General features: G+C 58.1%; 1 protein-coding gene across 4 annotated transcripts; it reads left to right on the top strand.

Moving 5' to 3' along the window:
• The first annotated feature begins 115 nt into the window (after nt 1-115).
• SH2D3C (SH2 domain containing 3C) lies at nt 116-24,151 on the top strand. Of its 4 annotated transcripts, none has more exons than XM_032130485.1 (12): nt 116-209; nt 2,147-2,798; nt 7,191-7,230; nt 17,447-17,575; nt 17,865-18,313; nt 19,983-20,107; nt 20,385-20,962; nt 21,191-21,306; nt 21,480-21,651; nt 22,368-22,479; nt 23,117-23,320; nt 23,448-24,151. In XM_032130485.1, exons 1-12 carry the CDS (start codon nt 170-172, stop codon nt 23,621-23,623), a joined length of 2,793 nt encoding a protein of 930 aa, XP_031986376.1. In that variant the 5' UTR covers nt 116-169; the 3' UTR covers nt 23,624-24,151. The 4 variants fall into 4 exon arrangements, with proteins under 4 accessions (XP_031986376.1, XP_031986375.1, XP_031986378.1 ...); XM_032130484.1 differs by having other exon boundaries at nt 117-209; nt 23,114-23,320; XM_032130487.1 differs by lacking the exons at nt 116-209; nt 2,147-2,798 and adding an exon at nt 3,554-3,944 and having other exon boundaries at nt 23,114-23,320.
• Nucleotides 24,152-24,941: the final 790 nt, after the last annotated feature.

Below are 24,941 nucleotides of genomic sequence, written 5' to 3'. Positions count from 1 at the left end.
GCAGGCAGGGACAGCAGGGGGGCCGGGAGCAGATGACAACACGGGAGGAAACGCTGAGCGAGTGATGAGTGACTGCGGGGGGGGGCAGGAAGGGAGGAGCGAGCAGGGAAGGGCTTCACAGTTATATTCTTGTCCCTCTTGGTCCCTGCGGCCTCCAAGCGCCACGGCCATGGCCGAGGGCCAGAAACGAGGGGGCTTCAAGAAATTCAGTAAGTGGCCGCGGGACAGGGTGGGTGGGCAATGGGGTGCTCACCTGGACATCCCGGTGGGTAGGAGGATGTGTGAGAGTTAGTGTGAGTGTGAGTGTGAGTGTGAGTGTGTGCTCACACGCTCCCCGGGTCATCCCATCCAGGGATGTTTGGAGCTGTGACAGGCTCTGCTCTTGTTAGGAAACTCATTGGGGTGAGGGACTTTGGGGGTTTCCATCTCCAGGGCTTGGTGCTGGCTCGGGAGCTGGGTGCTGGGACTGGGACCAGTCTGCTGCAGCCCAGCCCTGTGCTGGATGCTGGGATGTGACCAGAGGGATGTACAGCAGGGTTTAAGGGTCTTCACTCTAAATCACACCCTTCAGGGTGCACAGCTGGGGTACCAGCTGGTGCTGGGGGCTGAGGGTGGCTAGGACCCAGGGTGCTCCAGCAGCACAGGGATGGGGGTGACACAGAGGAGCCAGGGTGGGAGCCTGGGAATGGATTCCCACTGGCTCTTCTGGGAGGAAGTGCTCCATACCCACAGGGAGCGAGCTCTGCACTTTCTCACAGACCTCGGCTTTCCCCCGGAACCCCAGGGAGAGGTTGCAGAGGCCTTCACCCCATTCCCAGCACTGGGTTGTGCTCTCTGCATTCCTGCCGCGGGGCCGGCGCCAGAGGGGGGCCAGTCCCTCCGCTCCCCCGGGACCCCTCCACTAGCCAAACCCGCGGCCCCATCCCAGCTGGGATTTTCCTTTGTGGCAGAGTGGTGGGGAGATGGGGAAAGTGCCCAGTGCTGGCTTTCCCACCTCGCAGCAGTGCCAGGAGCAGCAAGTAGCAGAAGATGCTTGGACTACAAGAGGATGTTTTGCCAAAGTAGTTTTGCCTCTAACTGCACTCAGGCCACGAGGTTTCTGCCTTGCAGAGGGGCTTTTGGGATGCAGCCCCTTCACCCTGTCCAGCCGCAGGGATGCCCCGCAGAGGCTGCAGGTGGGAATCCGAGGGCCGAGCAGCCCCGGACACCCGGGTCCCTGCTCAGCACCTCTGCAACGTGTCGCTTCCTGCCCCGGCAAATCCGCCGTGCTTTGCAGAGCCCCAGGGCGGCATCAACATTGCAAAACCCCCGGTGGCCGCCCACAGCACTCGGAGCAGGCAGGGAAACCCTGCTCAACAGCACTGCGGCCACAGGCTGGCTCACCCCGTGTGCTGACACCAGCACCGGCACCAGCACCATCCAAGGCTGCGCTGCAGCAGCAGCACACTGAGCTGAGCTGGGGCTGAGGTGTGAAATGCAAAGCCGCCTGCCGGAGTTACAAATATTTCTCCGGCGAAGCATGTTCGTGCTCAGCACTTGCAGGTGGCAGCTGGAGCTGGCGAGGGGCCGGGTGAGGAAGTGGGGAGGTTATCTCCCGCCCGCAGCAGTGCCCGTGGCTGGTTCCTGCTCCACCGTGCTGGTGAGACATGCACATGTGGGCAGGTCATGTGTGTTCAGGACCCCCATCCCCCGGGGAGATGCTGTGTGTCCCATTCTTGCATCCTGCAGGACTGCCCTGAGGCTGTGGGAATGGGCACAGCCCTGCCCAGAGTCCCCCGCGGAAAGCAGGCAGGAGGAAAAGATTTGAAATAATTTCTAGAGTTGCCTGCTCACCTGCTCGCCCCTCAGCTGTGGTGGGAAGATGCAGCCGTTAGATTTGCCAGGGCACAGGAGACTTCTGCTCCCCGAGGGACCAGGGCAGAGTTCCTGGGTTCCCAGCAGAGACACCTCAAGCAGCATCACATACACCCCAGACCACGGGGATGTCATGCCAAGCTGGGACTGCAGATGTGGGTGTAACAGAGTGACACCAGGCTGCACAGTGCCCCATGCCCACCCCAACCCAGGACCAGGGGCTCTAGGACCCCCCCATCATCACACCGTGCCAGCAGTAACCCTACACTCACCACTCCTTTCTCCTTGCCAGAGTTTTTCAAGTTCAAGGGCTTTGGGAGCCTGAGCAGCATCCCCCGCTCCTTCACCTTCCGGCGCATGTCTGCGGTCCCCAACTCTCCTGAGAGTCTCAGGCCACATCTCCCACCTCCCCACGGCTTCCTGGGGGAGCCCTTTGACAGCATCCAGGATGATCTCAACACCGTGCCCAAGAGCCCTGGCCCCTATGCCCGATCATCGGAAATGTACAGCCACATGGGCACCATGCCCAGGCTGAATCTGGGCAAGGCGGGGAAGAGCCTGGGCAAAGAGAAGAGTAGCCAGAACTGCCAGGAGAAATGGACTCCCAACAACAAAACTCCCCAGACAGCCCAGCTCCCCAGCCTCAAGTGCCCTGAGACGTCCAGCACCCCTGGCCCAGGTACAGACTCACCCCCAGCTGCTGGACAAGCAGAGCAGGAGGAGGAAGAGGCTGAGCCTGGGGACACCCTGGAGGCAGTGATGGCCGGAACAGACCAGGAGCCTGTGGGGAATGTCTCCTGCCCTAGGACAGAGGCACCGAGCTCCAGCCTGGCTCCAAACCCCAGCCAAACCACAAACCCTGATGCAGCAGCAGGAGCAGAGACCACTGATGGGGATCTCCTGGAAAAGGGACAAGAGCATCCTGACAAGATCTCCCCAGACAGGTATAGCCCTTTGAGGGTTGCTCTGCCTTCTGCTAAGACCCCCCTTTTTGCCCCTCCAGGGCAAGAGGAGGGGGCTGGGATACAACAGGATCACTGCAATGTCCCCCCGTGCCCACAGTGCCAGCGGGATGCACCTGGCCGGTGGGACAGCGCAGCTGGAGCATGGTCAGGTCAGCGGCTCCATGGGAACGAGGTTTCCTGTGGGATTCCTGTTCCCTCTTGTTTCCGGACGGGGTGGAAACATCTTGCAGCCCCGCTCTGCCCCGGCACCTCTTTGTCCTGAGGCGGCTGCGTTCCAGCACCAGGATGTGTTGCTGCAGAGAGCTCACACCAGCACTGTTACAGCCTTCTCCGCTTCTCACTCTCCTCTTTTCCACCCCCTCTATCCTTTCCCCCTCTCCCGAGCAGCACTGCCTCTCCCAAGGCACACGGGCAAATCCTGAAACCAGACACTGTCCCCATTTCATCACCTGCCAGTAAACCCGCACTCCGGGCACACACACCCCCACTCCAGGCACAATCTCCCTCCTCCGGGGCAACTTGAGGCTCAGCCCTCTGAGATGACTCAGGGTGGATTTTTTGGAGGGCTGTGACCACAGAATCAACCAGAGGGATTTTTAGCCCCCTGCCCCTGGGCATCTGGGCATAAGGGGCCAAATACGACCCCAGCCCAGCAGGGTGTGGGACTAGGGACACAGGCAAAGGCGACTCCAAATTTCTCCCGAAAACATTTCTCCCCCTTTCCCTGGCCTGACTCTCCTCTCTCTGCACTCAAGTGGCCCCTGATGTCCCTGTTCCCCCTGCACCGCCCCGGGGCCGGGGGCTCCTTTTCCTGACACTGAGCGTTCGGGAGGTCCGGGTGGCCCCAGTAAGCGGGGTGAGGAGGAGAAATTCGTGCCGGCGGTGGGAGCCGGGCTGTGCCGACCACACATTCCTGCCGGCCGTGAAGGGAGGGCCGGAGGAGGGCTGGGACGGGAAGGAGGAGGGTCTGCCACTGCCTTGCGCGCCCCGAAGTCCCGACGCTCAGTGCAAGGCGGGAGAGCGAGCGGGAGAACTTCTCCCCATCCCGGAGCAGAGGCGCTTGCTGGATCCCGCAGGGCCGATGACAGCGCTGGGCAGGAGGTTTCCCACCCTGGGACAGGGCAGGTAAGGGGTTCCGGCCCCCTGGCCACCCCTAGCACCCCGGCACAGCGGAGGGGATGGGGAGGAAGAGGCTGGGAAGGGGCTTCGCTTGGGGCGGGCAGAAAATTTCGACGCAGATGCCGAAGCCGCTGCTCGGGTGCCGAGGCCCCCAGCCCGTGGTGGTGTTTGCTCAAGGAAAGAGCTGCTGAAACCACAGCAGACCCGGCGCCAGGGACAGCGGCCAGCTCGGAGGGCCAGAGGCTCGGAGGTTTGGGGGGCTGGTGACACTGCCACATCCTTCAGTCAGCACAGAGCCCCAGCAGTGGCAGAGAGTCCTCGAGGAGGGTGCAGAGGGCTCACCCAGACCCTCCATCTCCCAGAAATTACTTAGATCCCAAGCCACCATGGCTGGGAACCAAGCAGCAGTGGAACAGGGGTGGGTCACCTGGGTGTCTTGAATCTGGGGAGTGGGGACTTGGGGTCCCAAAAATGGGGGGCCAAATGCTTTTTTGCATCCTGTGTGGTTTTCCTGATGATGGGTGTAGCCTTGCTGCTTGCCAGGGAAACTGAGGCACAAGAGTGACCAGAGCAGGTTTTGGCATCAGGGTTATTTCTGCCCCTCCACACTCTAACCCAGAGCCCCTGCCACAGCCCCTGCCTCAAGGAGCAGCCGTCTGCCAGAGCCATCCCAAGGCCAGGCCCTGCTGTGGGACGGGTGGGAGGAAGTGGGACCGGGATAATGCTGCGCCCCAGCCCTTCCTCCTGCGCAGGCACATCCCTGGGGATGGGGACAGTCTGTTCCTGCGAGGCCATGGCAGCAGTGTGTTCCCTGGGGAGGAACAAACATGGCCTTGGGACACGTTTTCACCTACCCCCCTGGAGTGTTCCTGCTAAAGACAGTCCCCAAGACAGGATGGGCTGAGGATGCTCATACACAGGAGGGCTTTCCCAGAATCAGGCCTGTGAGGGGGGAAGTTGTGCTGCTGTGGGACAGGGAGTGGCACCCAGCCTGTGGAGCTGCTCAGAGCAAGGCGGTGGCTGTGACTCCAGCAGAGACATGCTGACTAACGGGAGATGACCGCCGGCAGGTCACAGGGCGGACATGACTCGGTTTCCCTGTGCGCCCAGCCGTGCGTGAGGCACGGGAAACGCTGCTTCCCGCAGGCACTGCCTGACACTCCCTGCAGACCCCTCTGGCAGCACTGCCAGCCAAAACCTCCCTCAATGCAGCTCTACAGAGGGGGAAACTGAGGCATAAGGTGCCCAAATTTGGTTCCCCTGGGGTACAGCCTGCACCAGTGTTCCAAGACAGGCAGACCCTGGGCTTCAAACCAGGGCTGGACCCACAGGATCCTCCTGGACTGTTCCCAGCAGCCAGCCTGGAGCTTGGCACATTTGCAAGTCACGGTGATTCCTTCCCAAGCCCAAAGGGAACAGCCACCCCAACAACCCCCCCCTCTCATTGCTGTAGCTCCGGGTCCCAGCAGCTCAGCCATGGCTGCACTCGAAAGGCAGCCCTGGAATTTCTCCCAGGCGCTCGTCTGCCCCCAAAAATGCCGTTTCCTCCAGGAATGTGCAGAACCAGGGGGGCTGCGGTCCCAGCTGCTGCCCTTCCCCGGCACAGGGGCCTCTCCTGTCCGGGCCCTCGCAGCGTCTCCCAGCTGCTCCCATGCTCCCGACTTCCTGCCCAGAGGCCCCCCATCCTCCTGCCGGTTTTTCTCACGGCTCTCGCAGCACCAGGCAGCTCTGCGGCGTGTGAAGGGCAAACAGGCTGGGGAGGCAGTGCCCGGGCGGGCAGGCAGCCCACAGCTGCCCAGGGGAGTCTGCATCCATCCCTGCTCCCAAATGCTCCACTATTTTCTTCACCTCCAAAAAAGTATGGGTTTGATTTCCAGCTCCTTCTTCCCCTCCCAAGCTGGACACCAGGGGATGCGGTTTCTGCAGCGTGGGCTTGGAGAATCACAGAATCACTAAGGTTGGAAAATACCACTAAGATTGAGTCCAAATGTCAACCTGGCCCTGCTATGTTCACCACTAAACCGTGTCCTTAAATGCCACATCCACACATTTTTTAAAGACTTCTGAGGGTTCCAGAAGTGGGAATTGTATTCTGGAGGGCTGGACACTACGAGGAGCTCATATAGACCCTGTCACAACCCACTGTCACAACCCACTGTAATGCCATAGGGGATGTCCAGTGGAAAAATGTCTGGCAGGGGTTGCCTCTGCTATCCCTGTTGCCCTTTGGGGAGGCCACCAGGCACCACCCTCAACCTGGAGAGAGCCCACAGAGATGGAATTTGGCTCCCCAGAGTTGCTACCAGTGCGGGTCCCAGGGGGAGGTTGTGTGCAGGACCCTCAGCAGCTCCCAGTGTGTGTCTGACGAGGTGGCTCCTGGCAGGGAAGGGACATCCCAGGTCTATGATGCCCTTGGATTTGGCTATTCCTTAGTTGCAGCTGCCTGTCCTGGTGTGGCAGCCTGCCATCCCCAGGCCCCTGCTGCTGCCTTGTGCTCAGGCAAGAGACCTTGGCAAACAGCGGGATGTCCATACTGAAGCTTGGCACTGGGGAGGCAATGGGTTCTGGATTCTGGTTAAGGACATCTGGATTTTTGTATTTTATTCTGAAAGGTGAGACCTCAAGGTAGCACATCCCAGCTCAGGCTGTTCCAGCCTCTTTCCTTTTGAACTCTCTGTTGTTCCCCTGGGATGCCTCCATACAGACATATACCTGGACCTATAAGAGCATGAAAAGCAGTCCCAGTCAGGACATTACAGTTCAGGCCTAGCTTTGGTGGGAGTTTGAATTCTGTAGGGTCGCACAAAGCCATAGACAAAGTCAGAAATGCTTGTCTGGGTGGCTGCCTACTGGGAATGCAACTCTGCCAGGGAACAGGACACAGGGCCCCCCACCTTGGCATGTATCCCCCAGCACTGTGACCTGCGGGGACCCTGGCCTGGCTGCTGGGTCTCCCTGGTTCAGCTCACAAGGTCCCAAGCCGATTTGGGGAGAGTTCCTCTAAAAAGGCCTCATTCTCCCCTGATCGTATTAGGGAGGATAAGCCCTGTGCTGAGAATGGGCACAGAGCAGGCAGGAACACTGCTGGGGCCCTGGGAACCTCTCCCAAAACCATGGCCATGCTCTTGGCACCGTAGCAAGACAAGAGGCACAGACCCCAACTCCTCCAGTTGTTCCACCACTGCCTTTGACCTGAACGTCACAACTTACTGCCCTTTACTTATGTATTTTTATTGTTCCTCTTCCTTTTAGCCACCACGATGGCCTGGAGTCTGGCAGTGAATACGTGAAGGTAAGACACAGAGCATGATCACAGCCTGTCCCCGCTGGGTGCCAGGGGTGGAGAGAGGATGGTGGCCCTGGAACTGTCCAGGTCTTACACCAGCAGGGTGCTCAGTTCTGCACCCCTCCTCTCCTCTGGGCTCTCTCTTTGGCCCTGGAAGATATTTCTGGCAAGGCCAGGGAAGACAGAGGAGACACAAACCCTATGTGGTGCCCCCAATGCTGTTCCCACAGGAGCTGCTTGCATTTCATGTTCCCAGATACTTGTGAACACCCACAGACGCAGCCTCCTCCCTCCGCCCCCACGTAAAGAAACGGAAGGGTTTGAGCCACTTTCGTGGCTGTCACATGAAAGTTGGTGTAAATCTCTCCAAATCTCTTGCTTATCCTCCAGCAAACTATTAACATTCCTGAGGACTCTTCATGTCTGGCCAGAAATTCATTAGTGAGGCGCCTGGCTCTGGAGGAGAGCAGCCCTTTTGCAGGAGGCTGCTGGCACAATGGGGCACCAGACAGGGATGCTGTGAGGTTTGGGCACAGAGCACTGAAACCAACTGAAGTGACAGGGTGGTCACTGCCATGCCATGGCATTTGGGGTGTTTGTTTAAGGAGGGTTGAAGCTTCCTGAGTCCAGTTGCCCAGTGGGGATCTAATCTAGTCTGCCACTGGGCAGATGTGGTCATTGAGAAGTGACCTGAGGTGCCCAGCTTGGGTGGTCTAATTAGCACAGAGCCCTGCACCTTCGTCTTTTGGACTTGGGGCTCCTGGTGGTGGCTGTAGCCAGATGTGGAAATGTGGGAACCCTCTGTGGCAGCATCAACTGGCAAGCTTGGGAGAGAGCTGGCTGGACCTTGAGCTCATCTGCTGCTTCTAACAGGGGTCACCTCCCTGCACATCCATCCCTGGGGCTGATGAGGACCCCACACACCGAATCTGGCAACTGGCAGCCTCTGGGCACTGCGGCCAGATGAGTTTTTGACGTGTAACAGAGCGATTCCCTGGGTGGGATGTTCTCCTCTCTGTGCCCTTAAGCCATGTGGGACTGGCAGAATGGGAGCTCACAGGGCTGGAAGTGGGACTTGTGCCAGGACAACAAAGCTCTGACTGGGTGTATTGGGTCTGTATGTGATGTAGTTCATTTTCCCCTGCAAAGCCAATACACTGGCCTCTGCAGAGAAGGGCCCTGGTATGGGGACCTCAAGATGTGCAGAAAAACTCCTGCTCACACAGGCAAGTCCTGTGGGGGCAAGGAGGGGTGAGGGGAGGAACAGAATAGTTTGGGGTGTTTTCCCTGGCACTGTCAGTGTGTGCACCCAGAGATGGGCACATTTTATGGGTCATGATTTAATAGACTAAAACAATACAGGTGGGAAGCAATGGGTATGGCTCTGCCTTTGGGATCAAGTACTTTTTGGTGAGCCAGGAGAATTCCCTACCATCCAGTCAGATCCCGGACCTAAGCTATCTGGCTGTTATTTCTCATCCATCCCCGTCGTGTCCAGAAACAGCCCATGGGCTGTGGTTTATACACCACTTCCCTTTGGCCAGGGAAGCAACTGATGGCTGCAGTGACAGCAGCTATTTTAGTCAAATAAGTAATTATCTGGAGTGTGAGTGACCGGGATGACAGGGACACTCCAGCTGATTGCAGGCACTGTGACTGGCTGGCAGCCCGTGCAGCTGCAGGGTGTTCAGCCCCAGGTCCTGTGGGATTCAGGGTGGGAAAGAGGCTGCTGTGCCTGTCTGTGGAGCAAGGGAGGATGGGGCTGGGATCTGCCACTGGTCCGTATAGCTGAGAGGGAAACAAGCAGAGGGGAAACACTGGTGAGGGGTGAGCCAAGGAAAGGCAGGAAGAAAAGAGCTGGTGAATGAGAGAGTCAGGAAGAGGGAGAGGATGTGTTGCAAAGCCCTCATGAGCAAAGGCTGATAGGCAGGTTTGCGTCCAGGTGTGCACCAAGGATCTGCCAAACATCAGCCCTTGAGCTTCAGCTGCAAAATGGCCAGGACTGGTGCTCCTATCACCAGGTCTGGCCTGATTAGAGGTGCAACCGGGAGCTAGAGAGGGTTGGAAAGCCAGGATCAATAAGCACTTGGTAATTAATGTGCTTTAATAATAGCCTAAGGGCTGGTGTTTCCAAGCTGCCCGGGGAAATGCATGCCCAGCTCTCTATTTCAACATCCCAGCCAGCCCAGCTTTGGCCTTTGTGCAGGTGAAGGAGCTGCAGAAAGACGTTACCTATCTGGAGAGCTGTCACACACCCTCATGAGAGCTCAGTCAGGGATTTTCAGCTTCCCTGTGAGGAGGGGCAGCACAGGCACAGCTGGAAGACTTCACCCTGCAGCACCCCATGAGGCTCCTGCTCACTCATTGGTGAAAGCCTCAATAGGAAACCATGGAGCCCATCACAGGAGAGAAGCCCCGGCAGGAGCATGATTCACCATTGCATCTTTTTGGAGCAGCATGTCCCTGCACAGTGCCATCTGCTCTGTCCCTCAGCCCCAGGCAGGAGGAGAGGAGGAGAGTCCATGCTCCCTGCCCATGCTGGTGGGGCTGCAGGCACCCATGGAACCCGTGAGCACCTGCTGCCCCATGTTCCCTGCCCGTAGGCTGCGTGCTGCCACCAGTTCTCCCACACCTCGTGCCTGTCCTGCTGTTCAGCTGTGCTGCTCTCCTGTCTCCTCTCTTCCCTGCAAAACCAGGGGCAGAGTGAGAGCCCAGCCAGCGCCTCTGAGCTCTTTGTTCTGCGCAGAAGAGCTGCTTGCTCAAGCAGGGACCTGTATCTCATCAGGCTCGGATGCTGTCTCCTTGCCTGGGAATGTGAGGGGCTCGTTTGAATTAATTAGCAGGAAGGCTGCGAGTTCTGTGGTTGATGGCAGCAGGAATACCTCTCCGAGGTCACAGTGTCGCCCGGGAGGCGTGGGGGTCCTTGGGCCAGAACACGCTTTGCAGATGGGAGGGTGAAGCCCCCAGTTCCTGAAGCACAGCCAAATCCAGGCCGTGCAGTGCAGGACAGATGTGGAGGGAGAACAGCAAAGAGCAGGTCCCTGTCACTGCCAGGGCTGGGGGAGCCTCTGCCTGTCCCCGGCACAGAGCAGCTGCCAGCAGTGGGTTCAGGCAGGGGTTTGGGGGATTTATTTAAGAGTCAAGGCTGGAGCAATGCTTTGAGTCATCAGTGCTGCCTTGCACATCCCATATGTGATACTGTGGCCTTAATTAAACCGAAGCAGAGCCTTAATTAAACACAAGTCAGAGACAGCCTACACAGGAAACAGGCAGCCGGCTCCCTGCCATGTGAGGTGGGCACTGGTGTATCCCTCAGAAAGGTATCATCATGTGGGGGTGAAAGAAGACAGGATGGGCAAGAGGGGACAAGGCTGTCCCTGACCCATGGACATCACTGGGGAGAGCAGGCAGATTTGGGATGGGGAGAAAAAGGGTCCTGGTTTCCCTCAGGGTGTCTGATCCCCTCAGAGGAGCCGGTTTCTCTCAGAGCACCGGCAGCCAGGGGTGCTGGTTTCCCTCAGGGGTGTCTGTTCCCCTCTGAGGAGCTGAGTCACCTCGGAGGAACCAGTCCCACTCAGGGCACAGGCAGCCGGGGTGCTGGTTCCCTTCAGGGATGCCCGGTAGCCTCAGAGGTGCCGGTTCTCTTCAAGACACAGGCAGCCGGGGTGCCTGATGCCCTGAGAGATGCTGCCTCCCTTTGCAACATGGGATTGCCGGTTCCCTTTAGGGGTGCCTGATCCCCTCAGGGATGCCTGCTCCCTTTGCGACATGGGAGTGCCGGTTCCTCTCGGAGGAGCTGGTTTCCAGTTCCCCTCAGAGCACAGGCAGCCGGAGTGCCCGATCCCCTCAGGGATGCTGGTTCCCTTTGTGGCATGCGAGCGCAGGTTCCCCTTGGAGGAGCTGGTTCCCAGTTCCCCCGCGCAGGGCGCAGACAGCCCGGGTACCGCTTCCCTCCGAGGTGCCGCTTCCTCGGATCCCCGGAGCCGGGGCGGTCCCTCGGGGCGGGCCGGGGCGGGGCTGCCGCACCGTGCCCGCCCCTCGCCGCCGACAAGGGATGAGGTAATCGGGGAAGCGGCTGAAATTGAAGCCCGGCGGCGGCGGAGGCAGCGGCGGTGCAGCCCGGGCCGGGGCAGCCCCCGCCGGGCGCGCCGCGCCATGACGGAGCGGTGCAGCCTGTGGAGCGCCTTGTCCGCGGCCGCCTGCTGCTTCTACCGCGGCTCCTTCATGCAGGTGCAGGTGAGCGGGGGCGGCGGTGGGACCGCACCGCTCGGCGCGGAGCCCCCGTGGTGCCGCCGGGCAGCCGCACGCGTGGGGAAGGCGGCGGGGGCAGCGGGAGGGGAAGCGTACGGGGGACCCCCGGCCGTTCATCCGCCGGGGTCTGCTCCGATGCGGGGAGCCCTGCGGTACCCCCCGCTCACACGGAGCCGGTGCGGGCAGCGCGCCGGCTGCGCTCAACGAGGCGGCAGCGAGCGCGGGGTGAGCCGAGCAGAGGGTCGGGGGGCAGAGCTCGGCCCCTCCGCAGCCAGGGCGACGCAGCCAAAGCCACCACATCCCCCGGACCAGCGCTTTGACAGGTAGAAAAGTCTCTGCAGGGAGTCCTCACCTGCAGCAGACCTCATGAAGGGGAGTATTTAGAATCCCCCAAAAGGCAGCATGTGCCCGGAGCATCACTGAGCACAGGAGGGAGATCGAGCCCAGATGAACATGCAGCTTCTTGGCCCGGGTCTCCATCTCTGTGCTGCACTGCACAGGTCTGACTGGTGGGAGAAAGCTGGGATCCATCTGTCACCTGTCCTGTGGTGCTTCCAGCACTGCCACTGTCCAGACATGAGTCTAGGTGTCCTATTTTTGGACTCTAGCATTCGCACAAGGGCCATGGGGGGAATTGGTTCCCTCCTTTACTGAGAGAGCAAAGGTGTTTAGGACTGCAGGAGCCAAGCTCTGGTCTGAAGCACGAGCTGTAGTATACTGCAAGTTAGAAGGCAGCCAAGAGAGCTGACAGTCTGATTCAGTACTCCTGCTGAGCGAGGTAGGTGCCGAGCTTTAGAGATTATTCTGGATAAGACGGAGCCCAGAAGCAGCACTTCAAGTCTTGTCATGATTGCGGCTGATCTCAGCGCAAAGCCAGGGATTTTGATTGCTAGTGGGGGTGAAGAGGGAAAAGCAGCAGAGCTTTTTCCAGTTGTCCAAAGGCCACTGAGCAACACGGGGACATGCCCTTGGGCTGCACATTGCAGGGGGTGAGCAGGTGCTTTCAGCCAGCTGCTGCCAGAACAAGGGAGAGACAGGTGAGCATCTGGCTCTTGTGCAGGGATGTGAGAGGGGATGAAGGGCACTCCATCTTGACTCCAGAAAGAGTTAAAAGTGAAGCCCTAAGTGCTCACCTGGCTCTGCCAGATCTTTCACCATCTATTTGTGTCCAAGCATGCCCAGCAAACACACACTGAAGTCCCCATGAATGACTGGAGCGCTTCCAGCTGACAGCCGCATCCCTGCTCACCGCCAATGGCGGTGCACCCAGCCTGGGAAGCACTGACATCATTTCTGGCCAATAGCAGCTCCGAAAAGGGATGCAGCAGCAGCCGCTGCTGCCGTCTTGGAGTGAGATAAGTAATATATAGATAGATGGAAATGTGTGTATACACACACACCATCACTGCATTGGAGACCTGCTCCCCCAGGGCAGCGGTAGCAGCATACTCCGCCACCCTGCCACACAACCTGGGGTGCTTGTCCCATCTTAGAGCACCCAGATGTTCCTGGCTAGCTGTACCCCACCCCTGCCAGTGAGACAGAATTGCTCCAGAGCTGCCACAAAGGAGCATGGCCAAGGGGAGAGGAGACCATGAGGGTAGCCAGGACTAGTCCTAGGAAGGGCTTTGAACTCCAGAACAAAGAACTTGAGCCGAGATCTGCCTTCAGTGGGAACTAATGGAGATGTGACATAACCAAGAGATGCCTTCAGTCACCTATGGGGTGGGCAGATAGGCTTGATGCCTTCTCAGAGGCTGTTTAGGTTCCTAGAGTCATTGCAAGAGAGGACAGAGGAACAAGTGATTTCTTTTCCATATGAATATCAAGATCAGCAGGACAGGCCGGTTCTCAGCAGAACATGCAGACGGAGACCAAGCCCATAACAACCTGGGGGTTGTTTGTGCTGGGATTTTCTTGTGGTCGTGCAGGGTGGAGTAACCATTTTTGCATGGTACCTGGACTGGTGAGTGCAGCAGTCCTGCATCAGGCAGGCAGAATGGTTCTTGGGTTTGCCATGATGCTCAGCAAGGATGTTTGCTCCAAAATACATCGCTGAAGTAGCCCATTGCCAGGTGTGGAGGAAGCAGAGAAGACCCCTCATGCAAGTCTGTGGCTTTCCCCAGACACCTGTTCCCAATGGCTTGTTACTCCATTTCCTCACAGTTCTGCTTCCCAGGCCCCAGAGCTGCTCCAGCAGCCAGAGCAGGGGTGGAGAACTCCAGAAGAGGCTTGGATTTCCCTAGAGAGGGTCCCAGCACAGAGTAGGCAGCATGAGCAGGAGGGAGAACAGATGTGCTTGGTGCCTTGGGGTTAGTCAGATGTTATCAACAGGGTGGGGTGTGAGTACACCTTGCTCTCCAAGCTGACTTCATCCTCATCTGCAACTCCTCCAGGTTGGGAGGGAAGAGCAGGAAAGCAGAATGGAAATCACTCCAGTTTCATAAGATTACCTCTGCAAGGAGAGAAAGCCAAATGCCAGCCTTTGAAGCTCTCCTTAGAGCAGGCAGAGCGGCAGCCGCTGTTTTACACGTACCACAGGCATCAGCACCCTCCATCCCTGCAGCTCTTGCCCTTCCACTACCAGTTCCAGTCCTTGCCACTCAGCTGGGAAGCGCTTCCTCCATCAAGAAAGCAGCATAGAGAGTCAGGGAAGCAGGCAGGGATGGAGAGCCTCAGGAACTGCCTTCTCATGGCAGCTGCCCCATTGCATAGCTGCTCCAGAGGATTCCCCAGCCCCAGGACTGTGAAACAGCCCATCGGGGCACTCTCCTTTCTCCAGCCAAGCCAGCTTGGCTGCTGGTTGGGATTCCTCAAGCAAAGCTTGGCATCATCTCTGGCAGCTTCTGAGCTGGTTTGTCTTGTGCGGCTGGTTTGGAGAACCACTCTGATCCCCATTTCTTCCTGCTCAGCTGGAAGAGGCCTTGGGTCCTTCATGCAGGAGCCCAGCACCATGCACTCAAGACAGATGCTAATAGGAGTCCAGGCTTTTCCCCACACCCAACCCACTGGTATGCAAGACCTCACATGGGGCCGTGCAACTTTAGACATTTCCTTGGCATGGCCAGGAGTGCCAAGTGGTGCCTTTTCAGCGCAGCTCTCAAACATCCGCTTACACACTCCTGACAGCGCCCGGCTGGCCCACGCCGCCTCGCCAGGCCGTGCCATGCCAGGCCTTGCCAGTGCCTCGGCACCTGGCCAGCTGGCAAGCCCAGCTCCTCTGAGACACGCTCCCAATGGAGCGGAGGAAACTCGAGTGCTGCTGAAGGGCTCAGGAGGAAGCACATCCCTCCACAGCACAGGGGTCTTTTGCACCAAGGGCTTGTGGGGAGCCCAGTTCCCACATAGAAGGGGGAGCAGACAGCTGATTTTGGCAGCAGGTTGGAATAGCATGAGAGACTCACAACAAGGACCAGTCTCAGTCACATCACACCAAGGAAAAGGGCTCCCCATGGTCAGTCTCATGCTGCCTCCCCAGCCATTATAGCTTCACAATCACTCCAAGCAGTGCCTTCTTGGTGGTCTTGCAAATCAGGTGGGATCTCACTGCCAGGCCAAGGAGCCAAAGGGACAGTGCCCTCCATATGGTTGGAGAAGGTGGCTCCTGACACCCTCCGCTCACAACTGGGCTCCCTCCCCTATCTGCAAGATGCAAAACTTTCCTTGCCTCTCCCAAACCTCCTGTTCTCTCCTGCTAGCTTTGCTCATGGCTCCTGGCATGGATGCCAGTCAGCTGCTGCCCAAATCTGGGCTCGGAGACACCAGGCACTGCTCAGCTGGGCTTGTGTTTTTGTTATCCTGCACATTTGCATGGGGAGGATTTGGAGGAAAACCCAGATGTACAGTGCTGAGCAGAACAGGCACTAATCCCTGCTCTAGGGGTGGTGGGGGGAGAGCTGTCATCCAAACTGCTCCCAGCTCAGCTCTGATGACTTTCGCCTGCACAGACAGCAGAGTTTGGGGGGGAACTGTGTCACAGGGTGCTGCAGTCAAGGGTCCCCCACCATCCCTGGGCCAAGCCAGGTCTGCTCTGTGGCAATGGATTTATCGCCATGGAAACAGCATCTGCTCGGCCTGGGCCCCCCAGGAGGCAGCCGGACCCCTGCAGCATCCGCCAGCTACCATTTATTTTTAATCGGGCTCAGCAGCACCGGGTGGCTTTGTCTCCAGGAGGGCCCAGAGCAACAGCAGAGCTCAGCTCCCTGCAGCCCTTGGTCGGGGGGGGCAATCAACACATCCCTGTAGCTCCAGTCAAAGGGACCCTCTCATAAGGGGAATAAACATGGTTGGATGAGCAAGTCAGAGTTCAATCCACACTGTTATCATAGGCTGCTTCCACTCTCCCAGCACCTTCGTCTTGACAGGAGTTAGGAAGGGAGGAATAAGGGCAGGTCCAGGCTGGTGAGGGCAAGCCCTGGAGAGCACAGTCCCAGTGCACAGGCCCTTTGCTACTGCCTCCTTCCATCTCCCCAGGCTGGAGCAGGATCCCCAGCACAGGATCTCTGCCTGGTTTGGCAGATGAATGCAGCTACCAAGAGGGATGGAACATCTCCAGGGAAGGAGAGACCTGGGGTCAGGGTCCTGCTGAGGGACTTTGTGGGGTCCCAGGAATGCCGCAAGAGCAATGGGTACAAGACAGGAGAGCAGCACAGTGCTCTACACTTTCCCTTGCTCACAACCAATAGAGAAGCAGAGGGAATTGATACGGGACACAGAGGATGAGGCACCGGGCAAAGAGTTCAGCTCCAAGGCAAGGCCCTGATGTGTTGGCATGGGGCTGCAGCTCCCTGTGCTCTAGGGAACCAGCCGCCACATAAGGCCAGCCACGAGTGCCAGCCTGCTCCTCTGGCAGTGCCAGAGCAGTGTCAGCAGGGCTTCAAGCCCATGCCTGTCCTGCGAGACATCACCAGAATCCTGCCCCGACAGGCACCAAGGAGCTGGGTCAGCCCTTGCTGCCTCCTCACACTGGCACTGCCACCGGAGGCGAGCTGGGCCACCCAGCCCCCCTCGCTCATGGGAGCAGAGGAACAGGACACCCCAGTAGCCCCATCCAAGCTTCTTAGTCCATGGCAGGCATGCATCCCCCTCTCAGGACAGCACACATCCGGGATATGGAGGGAACCCAGGAGTCTTGGCTCCCAGGCCCTGCTCCACCACGCAGCTGTGTTGGTACCACAGCAGGAGCATCCTAAAGCCACTGTGTCAACTAGGAGAACCAGCCTCAGGTGAAGCACACAGGAACCCCAAACCTGTGCTCAGCTCCCCAAACATCCACTGGCTTCACTATGCCAGCAGCTGGGAACACTGGCCCAGTGGCAGGCAGGGAGGGAGGCAGGCAGGCTCCAGCCAACAGAGACATGATGCCATCACCCCTTATCTCTCCAGGGGAAGGGAGGGGGCAAATTGCATCCTCCAGGCTCAGGTGCACCAGTGCTGGTGAAAGCTAATTTCTGAAAGCTAATTTCAATGCAGAAGGTTCCCTTTACATTTGTCATTATTATTTATGCTGCCATCAGGCTAAGCAATGAGTTAACCCTTTGAAGGGGGAACTGTGGTAGATGTTTAAAGGAGGAATAATGCAAGTTTCCTCCTGAAAGAGTGCTTCCCATGGCAGTTCAGCCCCAGAGATGTTTAAGGGGGAGCTGGGGCAGGTTTTCTCCTGCCCAGCCACACTCAGCTCTTAGTTGGGGCAGAGAGGCAGCACACCAGGTGCAGGTGGCCAGGCACAATAGGGACATGCCACCAGGAGACCATCCAAGTGCTCCTGGTGACAGGACCTGGCCATCAACAGGCACATTACTACATCCTTTGCCACAAGCAGTAATCCTCACGCACAGCTGAGTTACCTGGCCTTTGGGGACAGTTGTGCTCCTGGCAGGTGCCACAGTCCCCACATGGGGATCCTGCCAGCCCTTCCCTCCCCAGTCCCTGCACTGCTGCACTGTCTGACACTCTCTCTTCTCCTGTACAGTTCTCCAAGGAGAAGTACATCCTCGACTCATCACCAGAAAAGCTTCACAAGGAGCTGGAAGAGGAGCTGAAGCTGAGCAGCACCGACCTGCGCAGCCATGCCTGGTACCACGGCCGCATCCCCCGGGAGGTGAGATGGGGAAGGCGGGTGGCTCCGGGCACCCTTTACTTGGAATGTTGTGGGAGAGCACTCTGAGGCCACATGGAACCACCAGCCTTTTCCTCTGGGAAGCCTCTGGTCAAGAGCTTCATTAACTCTGAGCTGCCTGATTTTGCCACAGCAAATGCCCTCCTATGCCTCAGGGCCAGGGGTGAGGGGAAAAACCAGTGCCCCAAATAACACCCCAGCAGAGCATCCACTCATGCCCCGTGGCCCATCCAGTGTGGCTGTGGCTGAGCTGTGCCCTATCCCCCGACAGGTGTCTGAGAGCCTTGTGCAGAGGAATGGCGACTTCCTCATCCGTGACTCGCTCACCAGCCTGGGTGACTACGTGCTGACGTGCCGCTGGCGCAACGAGCCGCTGCACTTCAAGATCAACAAGGTGACAGTCAAGTCCAGCGATGGCCATACCCATGTCCAGTACCTCTTTGAGCAAGAGAGCTTTGATAACGTGCCTGCCCTTGTCCGTTTCTACGTGGGCAACCGCAAGGCCATCTCGGAGCAGAGCGGGGCCATCATCTACTGCCCCATCAACCGCACCTTCCCCCTGCGGTACCTGGAAGCCAGCTACGGGCTGGCCAACGGGAAGCACGGGGGACCCCACAGCCCCTCCACCCAGAAAGGAGGGCACATCAAGAGAAGGAGCATCACCATGACAGACGGTCTGACTGCAGACAAGATCACCAGGGCTGAGGGGTGCCCAACCAGGTGAGCATGCAGTCTCATCCCAGCTCAGCTGAGCAGAGGATCAGCCTCAGGAAGGAGGCAGGGCATGCTCAGTCACCGCTCTCTGGGTGCAGAGGTTTGGGATCAGGGATGGAAGAAAGAGACCAGCAGAGGCATGGGAAGAACCAGTACTCAGCTGGAACTGGGGTTTTCTCCCAGGCTGGCTGCCAGCCATGTTGAGCTACCACAGCAGACGCCCAGTGAGCAGACATGACTTTAGCATTGCAGGCCAGAAGCCAGAGAGTGTTTTACAATCACCCAGTCCAGGATTACCAGCATGTCAGGGCTTGTTAGAGCCGTGGAGCTGAGCTTTCCCAGGCAAACGTAAGAGGAGAGTCAGTCCCAGACATCAAGACAGCATTTGTTGTTTGGTTTTGGTTTTGAATGGCCCTTTTAGTTTCAGAGCCCTTTCCATTCAGCATTTTCAAGGAGTTACCAAGTAGAGCTGAAAGCCTGGTGGGCAGGAGGAGACTGATGGGGCTGTGCTGATGGAGTCTGCACAGACCCTGGATCACAGCCTTCACAAAGCTGAGCTGTTCACATTTTCCTTGGCCAGCTGGGCTTCTCCAGAGGTGGAGGAGGAGACTTCCTTTGTATGGCTTACTTTTGGCAGTCCCAGACTGCCCAGAGCCCTGCAGGGAAGGCAGGGCCACACACATATCCTCACATGCAGCAGCCAAGGGCAGACCCATCTACTCCTGCCTCCAGCAGGACACAGCCTGTTGTTAAGCCAAGCTGCTTTCTCACCACCCTGACCTGAGCCCAAGGACAGGGTGAGAATGCACCAGCAGAAAACAGGCAACCAACTGTTATGGCTGGGAAAAGGGAAACACTCAGACTTCCAGAAGAGCATATGTGTTTCCAGAAGAAGAGCACAGATCCATCAGTCTTTCCTCATCACTCACATTTTCCCCAAATCCCTTATCACTGCCACTGCTGTCCCATCCTCCTCCCACTGCTGAGGCACAGTGCTCAAGACCAACCACATCACAGCAGACCAGCCCTCACTCACAGCAGGGAGGGCAGTGAATTACCTGCCGTAACTCCTTGCAACCCTCTCCACACTCAGCATCTTTTGCAGCACCATTGACACACAGTGTTTTCATCAGGCCACCACTGCTGCCCCACCAGCCCAAGACCGCCTTGCTTGTTATGCAACTTCCCAAGTCCCGTTTCCAGGCACTTTCCAGCTCTACTAAGCTTTGAGTCAGAGCAACAGTTCACCTAACCAGCCCAACAGAGCTCCCACTTAGAGTAATACACACAGTATTAGATACCACTTCGCAGCACAACCCTAGAAAACTACCATCCATGACTTCTTTGACAGATTCACTTCCCCACAGCACCCTGGAGTGGACCATGCCTTGGCATGGCATACTGATGCATTGCTCTGCTCTCCTCTGTAGGACCAAGGTCCCTGCATGCAGGTCTGTCTCTGATTTATGGGGGTCAGTGGGTAGTGACCCCTTCTGCTCCCAGCTGCTGCAAGGACTGCCTGCTCACTGCTCCAGCTGAGCTTGTTATGGGTAGTTGTGGAAGGCGGTGATGATCCAAGGGAGGTGTTGGGGCAGCAAACCCTCATCCCAGTCCCTCTGTGCTTGCCCAGGCCGTGCTTTAAGGGACTAACCTGCACCCTCTGCCCCCTCCCCAGCGTGTCCCTGCCCCACCACAGAGACATCATTCGCAACTGTGCTGTCAGCGTGGACCAGATCCAAGACCTGCACTCCCCGATGTCCCCCATCTCTGAAAACCCAGCATCACCTGCCTACAGCACAGGTATGCATTGCCCCTCTCCATCCCTCTGGAGACAGTGGGGCTGTGGATCAGCCTGGACTTGGCACTGTTGTGATGCAGGGACCTGAGGAGGGGGACCTTAGGGACAGGACCTCAGCCAGTCTTCAATTGCATCATTGTGCAGCTGTCCTGGGACCAGGTTATTCTGTTTTTGCAGTGGGGTTTTCCTGAGCCCCGTGTCCCTGGCCTGCTGCATCTATGGTCCCTATGTGTGTGTGCATCTCCGGGCTTTGATAAGTGACTCCTCTGTTCCCTACAGTCACACGGCTAAAGCCACATGCCTGCCAAGCATCTGGAATCACCCCAGCCTCTCCGGTCATAAGAAGGTCTAGTGAACCCCAGCTGTGCCATGGGAACAACAGCAAACCTCTGCCAGACCCTGCCCACAGCTCCCATTCGACTCCCTGCCATGGGTACGCCCGCGCCTCCCCGTCTCCCTCCGTGAACAGCTACAGCGACCCAGACACGGGGCACTACTGCCAGCTGCACCCCACCTCGCCCATCAGCAGGGACCGGCCAGCCCACGACACCAAGCAGCTACCAACAAAGAGCTACGTGGAGAGGCTAAAGGTGGAGGAAGGACAGAGAGGGACTGTGGAGAACAGCTCTGGGGAAGCAGAGGCAGGGCAGAGGCTGAAAGCAGAGCTGGACTTCATGGGTTTTGTGCCCCCTACCATGGAAACAACCTCCTCCTTCAACCCTGCTGCCTTCCAGTCCCTGCTCATCCCCCTGGATAACAAACCTCTGGAGATGACTGTGCTAAAGAAAGTCAAAGAGCTGCTGGCAGAGGTGGACGTGAAGACACTGGCCAAACACATTACCAAAGTGGACTGCCTGGTATGGCCAGGGCCAGGAGGGAGGGATGGGCACTGCTGCCCTCCAGTCTGGGTTGGCAGGGATCAGTGCATCAGGCAACCCCTGAGCATTGGAGCCCCCCTACTGGGCTCTGCCATGCTGTATCAGCCAGGGCAGGCAGAGGCTGGGCTGGGGCAAGAGACTGCCCAAGGACACTTCAGCCTCTCCTCAATTAACAAAGGTCTAATCAGCTTTCACCTTCCTTCCCAGGTCGCCCGGATATTGGGTGTGACGGTGGAGATGCAGCGGCTCATGGGGGTGAGCTCCGGTATGGAGCTGCTCACCCTTCCCCACGGCCACCAGCTCCGCCTGGACCTGCTGGAACGGTACGGCACAGCACGGCCAAAATGAGCCCACAGCCTGCCCTGCGTGGCCTGGTCCAGCTCCCCTGAGTGTTCCCAGCCTGGCATGGGGGAAGGGAGAGGAGGAGTCCTGTCTAAGTCCCCAGAGCACCCTCCTTCCCCATGCTGACCCTGCTCTGTGTCTCACCCCTTGGCAGATTTCACACTATGTCCATCATGATTGCCGTGGACATCCTGGGCTGCACAGGCAGCACGGAGGAGCGGGCGGCCCTGCTCCACAAAACCATCCAGCTGGCTGCCGAGCTGAAGAGCACCATGGGGAATATGTTCAGTTTTGCAGCTGTGATGAGTGCCCTGGAAATGACACAGGTAGGGGGACACTCCTTTCGTCCTCATGGCCTGGGCTCAGCCTCTTGCTCAAAGTGCATCCCTCTCCCTGTGTCCTGCAGGCTCCAACAGTCACTGGGATGGGTGAAAGGGGAAAATGCCCAGGGTAGGAGGAATGGGGCCACATCTGCTGGGATGCAAGCAGGGAAGGAGAAGAGCCATCCCCTCCACAGAGCAGGCAGCCTAATCCCGCCAGGATCCAATTGTTTTTCGGTGGTTGGGCTTTTTGTTTTGTGCTGGGCTGTGTTCCTGGGAGGAAATGAATCTGCCCTCCGGTACAATACCAATCAGTCTCAAGGCTGTGGCAGCAGCGTCTCCGGGCCACACTGCTCCCTTTGGAAGATGAAAAGAGATTAAAATTCAATTTTAAATTGAGCCCAGCTGGGAAGTCTTGCTTCCTGCCTGGACAAAGGAGGTGGAACGGCTGCCCCCTCCCTGCATCTCATCTTCAAGGCTGCTGCAACGCAGGGAAGTTGCTGTCCTGGGGCACAGGCAGGGGGAGAAATCCTAAGCCTAGCTTCAGTGCCAGGGATGTGCCGTCTCTGGCCATGAGCACTGGTGGAGGAGGCTGTTTTTGGGAGCAGCAGGCACTGTTGTGTGCAAGGCTGGGGACTGTAGCTCCAGGGTCAGGCTGTTCTCCTTGGTGCCTGGAAGCTGTGCTGCCCCCAGCACCTTCTACCTGCCCCATCTCCTTTCAGATCGCCCGGCTGGAGCAGACCTGGATGGTGCTGCGGCAGCGGCACACGGAGGGTGCGATCCTCTATGAGAAGAAGCTTAAGCCTTTCCTGAAGAGCCTGAATGAAGGGAAAGGTAACAGAAGCAGCTGCTCTTATCTCACTTGCTTTCTCCTTCCCACTTTTGTCTGGGCATGGCGTCACTCTTTGAGAGCTCTGACCCTCTCCCAGCTAGTGCCAGACACTTCCCCTCTGGCTGCTGAACCGCCCCAGCACTCGGCAGAGCCCGTCTGGCCTTGTTTGCCCCTTCCTTCCTGAGGAAGCATTTCATAACTAAATAAAACCAGCAGCTGAGCCAAACCCTCATGCTTGCATGGCGGTGAGTGCCAAACCAAGGGACAGGACGGCCAGCTGGAAAGATGAAAAGCCATGTGTCTCTAGTGCCCGGTGCCCTGTGGTCTGCAAACCTGCTCCTCATTGCAGCCCAGGGAAATGCAGCCTGAGCAGGGCCATCAGCTTTCCCTTCCCAGCACAGCCAGAAACCCTGGCTGGGAGGAGCTGGTGTTAAACGAGGCGATGGCCCCAGGCACAGCGATCAAATAGACACAGCAGCTGCTGTGTCCAGCTGAGCCTTTAAGCCTCTCCTGGGAGCATGGTGGCAGCCTGGCTTCATGGCAGTGTTTGGCCACATGAGCACTCCACAGGGAGATGGGGAGGGGGACACAGTGTCACGGGGCCATGCGGGGTCCTAAGAGTGCCTCTCTCCCCAGAAGGGCCACCACTGACCAACACCACCTTTCCCCACATCATACCTCTTGTGACTCTCCTGGAGCGGGATGAGGCTCTCACGGAAAGCCCCGAGTCCTGGGAGGCCACCGACAATGGCGTGGAGGTGGTCATGGCTCACCTGGAGGCAGCACGGATGGTGGCCCACCATGGTGGGCTCTACCACACCAATGCTGAGGTGAAGCTGCAGGGTAAGCAGTGGGGACAGCAAAGCCCTTTCCCTCTGCCACATTCCCAGTGTGCAGCTCCAGCATCAGGATGGAGCATCCCACAGGTGCAGGGGATCCCATCCTAGGGAACTGACTTTCCCTCTTGCAGGTTTCCAGGGCAGAGCGGAGCTGCTGGAAATCTTCAGCACCGAGTTCCAGCTGCGACTGCTCTGGGGCAGCCGTGGGGCTGAGAGCAGCCAGGCTGAGCGCTACGAGAAGTTCGACAAGGTCCTCACTGCCCTGTCTCACAAGCTGGAGCCAGCAGTGCGCTTCAGCGAGCTGTAATCCCCCGGACCCTCAGAGACCCCCAGCTCCCAGCCCATGTCCCACCAGTGGCTGTGGGGCAAGGGAAGGGACCGGGCACCCAGCACCAGGAGGAGGAGAGATGGCCCAGAAAGGCACTGAGGTGCAGGTCAGCAATTTTGAGACAAAGAGGAGGAAAAGCAGCCACCTCAAATCTACCACCCACCTCTTCAGGACACAAGCCAGGGGTCCACATCGCTACCCTGAAGGGTGGGGCCAGTGTCTGAGCAGGCCAGCACCGGCCTCCACCACCCAGCCCTGCCGAGGTCCATGACTACATGGTGCCCCTCACCTCAACCCTTTGGTTTTGTTTTTTCCCATCTCCGTCTTGCCCACAGCTTCTGGATCTCGTGTGTAAATATCACGATTACTTCTTGATGTACAGACTTGTGAAGGATGGTCCTTGTTGTAAATAATTAGGCTTATTCATTTTGTCATGTAAATACATGTACATATCTCATGGGTTTGGTTCTTACATCCAATAAACTTTTATCCCGTTCCTCAAGGGGACCCCCTGTCCTGTGGGTGTCCTTTAAAGGAGCCCCCCAGGGAAGCAGAGCATGGGAAGGGCTGACAGGGGGAACCACCATGCTGAACCCGGCCCCACCTGGCCCCAGACCCCACGGTGGCCCAGTGACAGCCCTTCTGAGGAGGGCTGTGTGGTGTCACAGAATCACAGAATGGTTCAGGTTGGAAGGGACCACAGTGGGTCATCTGGTCCCACCTCCCTGTGGACTCCACACCCTCTCTGGACAATCTGTTCCAGTGCATGCTCACTGCACAGTAAAGAAGTTTTGCCTGGTGTTCAGGTGGAACTGAACACAGTTTCTGGACATCAGTTTCTACCCACTGCCTCTTGTCTGCAGCACCACTGACCAGAACCTGGTCCATCTTCTTGGCACCCCCCTTAGGTATATATACATAGATAGATAGATAGATAGATAGCCAGATATGGAAGACTGAGCAGAGATGCAGGATCACCGCCCTGACCGGCTGATAATGCTCTTCCTATTCCACCCCAGGATTCCACTGGCCTTGCTGGCCCTCAGGGCACACTGCTGGCTCAGACAGCTTGTTGTCCACCAGGACCCCTAGTCCTTCTCTGCAGAGCTGCTTTCCGTGTCAGCCCCCAACCGGTACCAGCGTTCGGGGTTGTTCCTCCCTAAGTGTGCAGGACCCTGCATTTGCCCTTGCTGAATTTCAGACGGTTCTTCTCTGTGAGGGGGGCACAGGGACCCTGCCCGGGTGGGAGGCGGGGCGATACGGACCAGGCCCCGCCCCGTCCGGCTCCGCCTCCGCG

The sequence above is a fragment of the Corvus moneduloides genome, chromosome 21 (genome assembly GCF_009650955.1).
Source record: "Corvus moneduloides isolate bCorMon1 chromosome 21, bCorMon1.pri, whole genome shotgun sequence".
In the NCBI taxonomy this organism is placed as follows: domain Eukaryota; kingdom Metazoa; phylum Chordata; class Aves; order Passeriformes; family Corvidae; genus Corvus; species Corvus moneduloides.
Note: the sequence above shows the minus strand (reverse complement) of the source record. Positions and strands in the feature narration are given on the sequence as shown.

What these genes read in the sequence shown, in the direction of transcription:
- SH2D3C (XM_032130484.1), top strand. Translation starts at nt 170, where the DNA reads ATGGCCGAGGGCCAGAAACGAGGGGGCTTCAAGAAATTCA. An exon ending in GACAAGATCTCCCCAGACAG is followed by an intron (nt 2,799 to 7,190) that starts GTATAGCCCTTT and finishes TCTTCCTTTTAG; the next exon opens with CCACCACGATGGCCTGGAGT. An exon ending in TTACCAAAGTGGACTGCCTG is followed by an intron (nt 20,963 to 21,190) that starts GTATGGCCAGGG and finishes CTTCCTTCCCAG; the next exon opens with GTCGCCCGGATATTGGGTGT.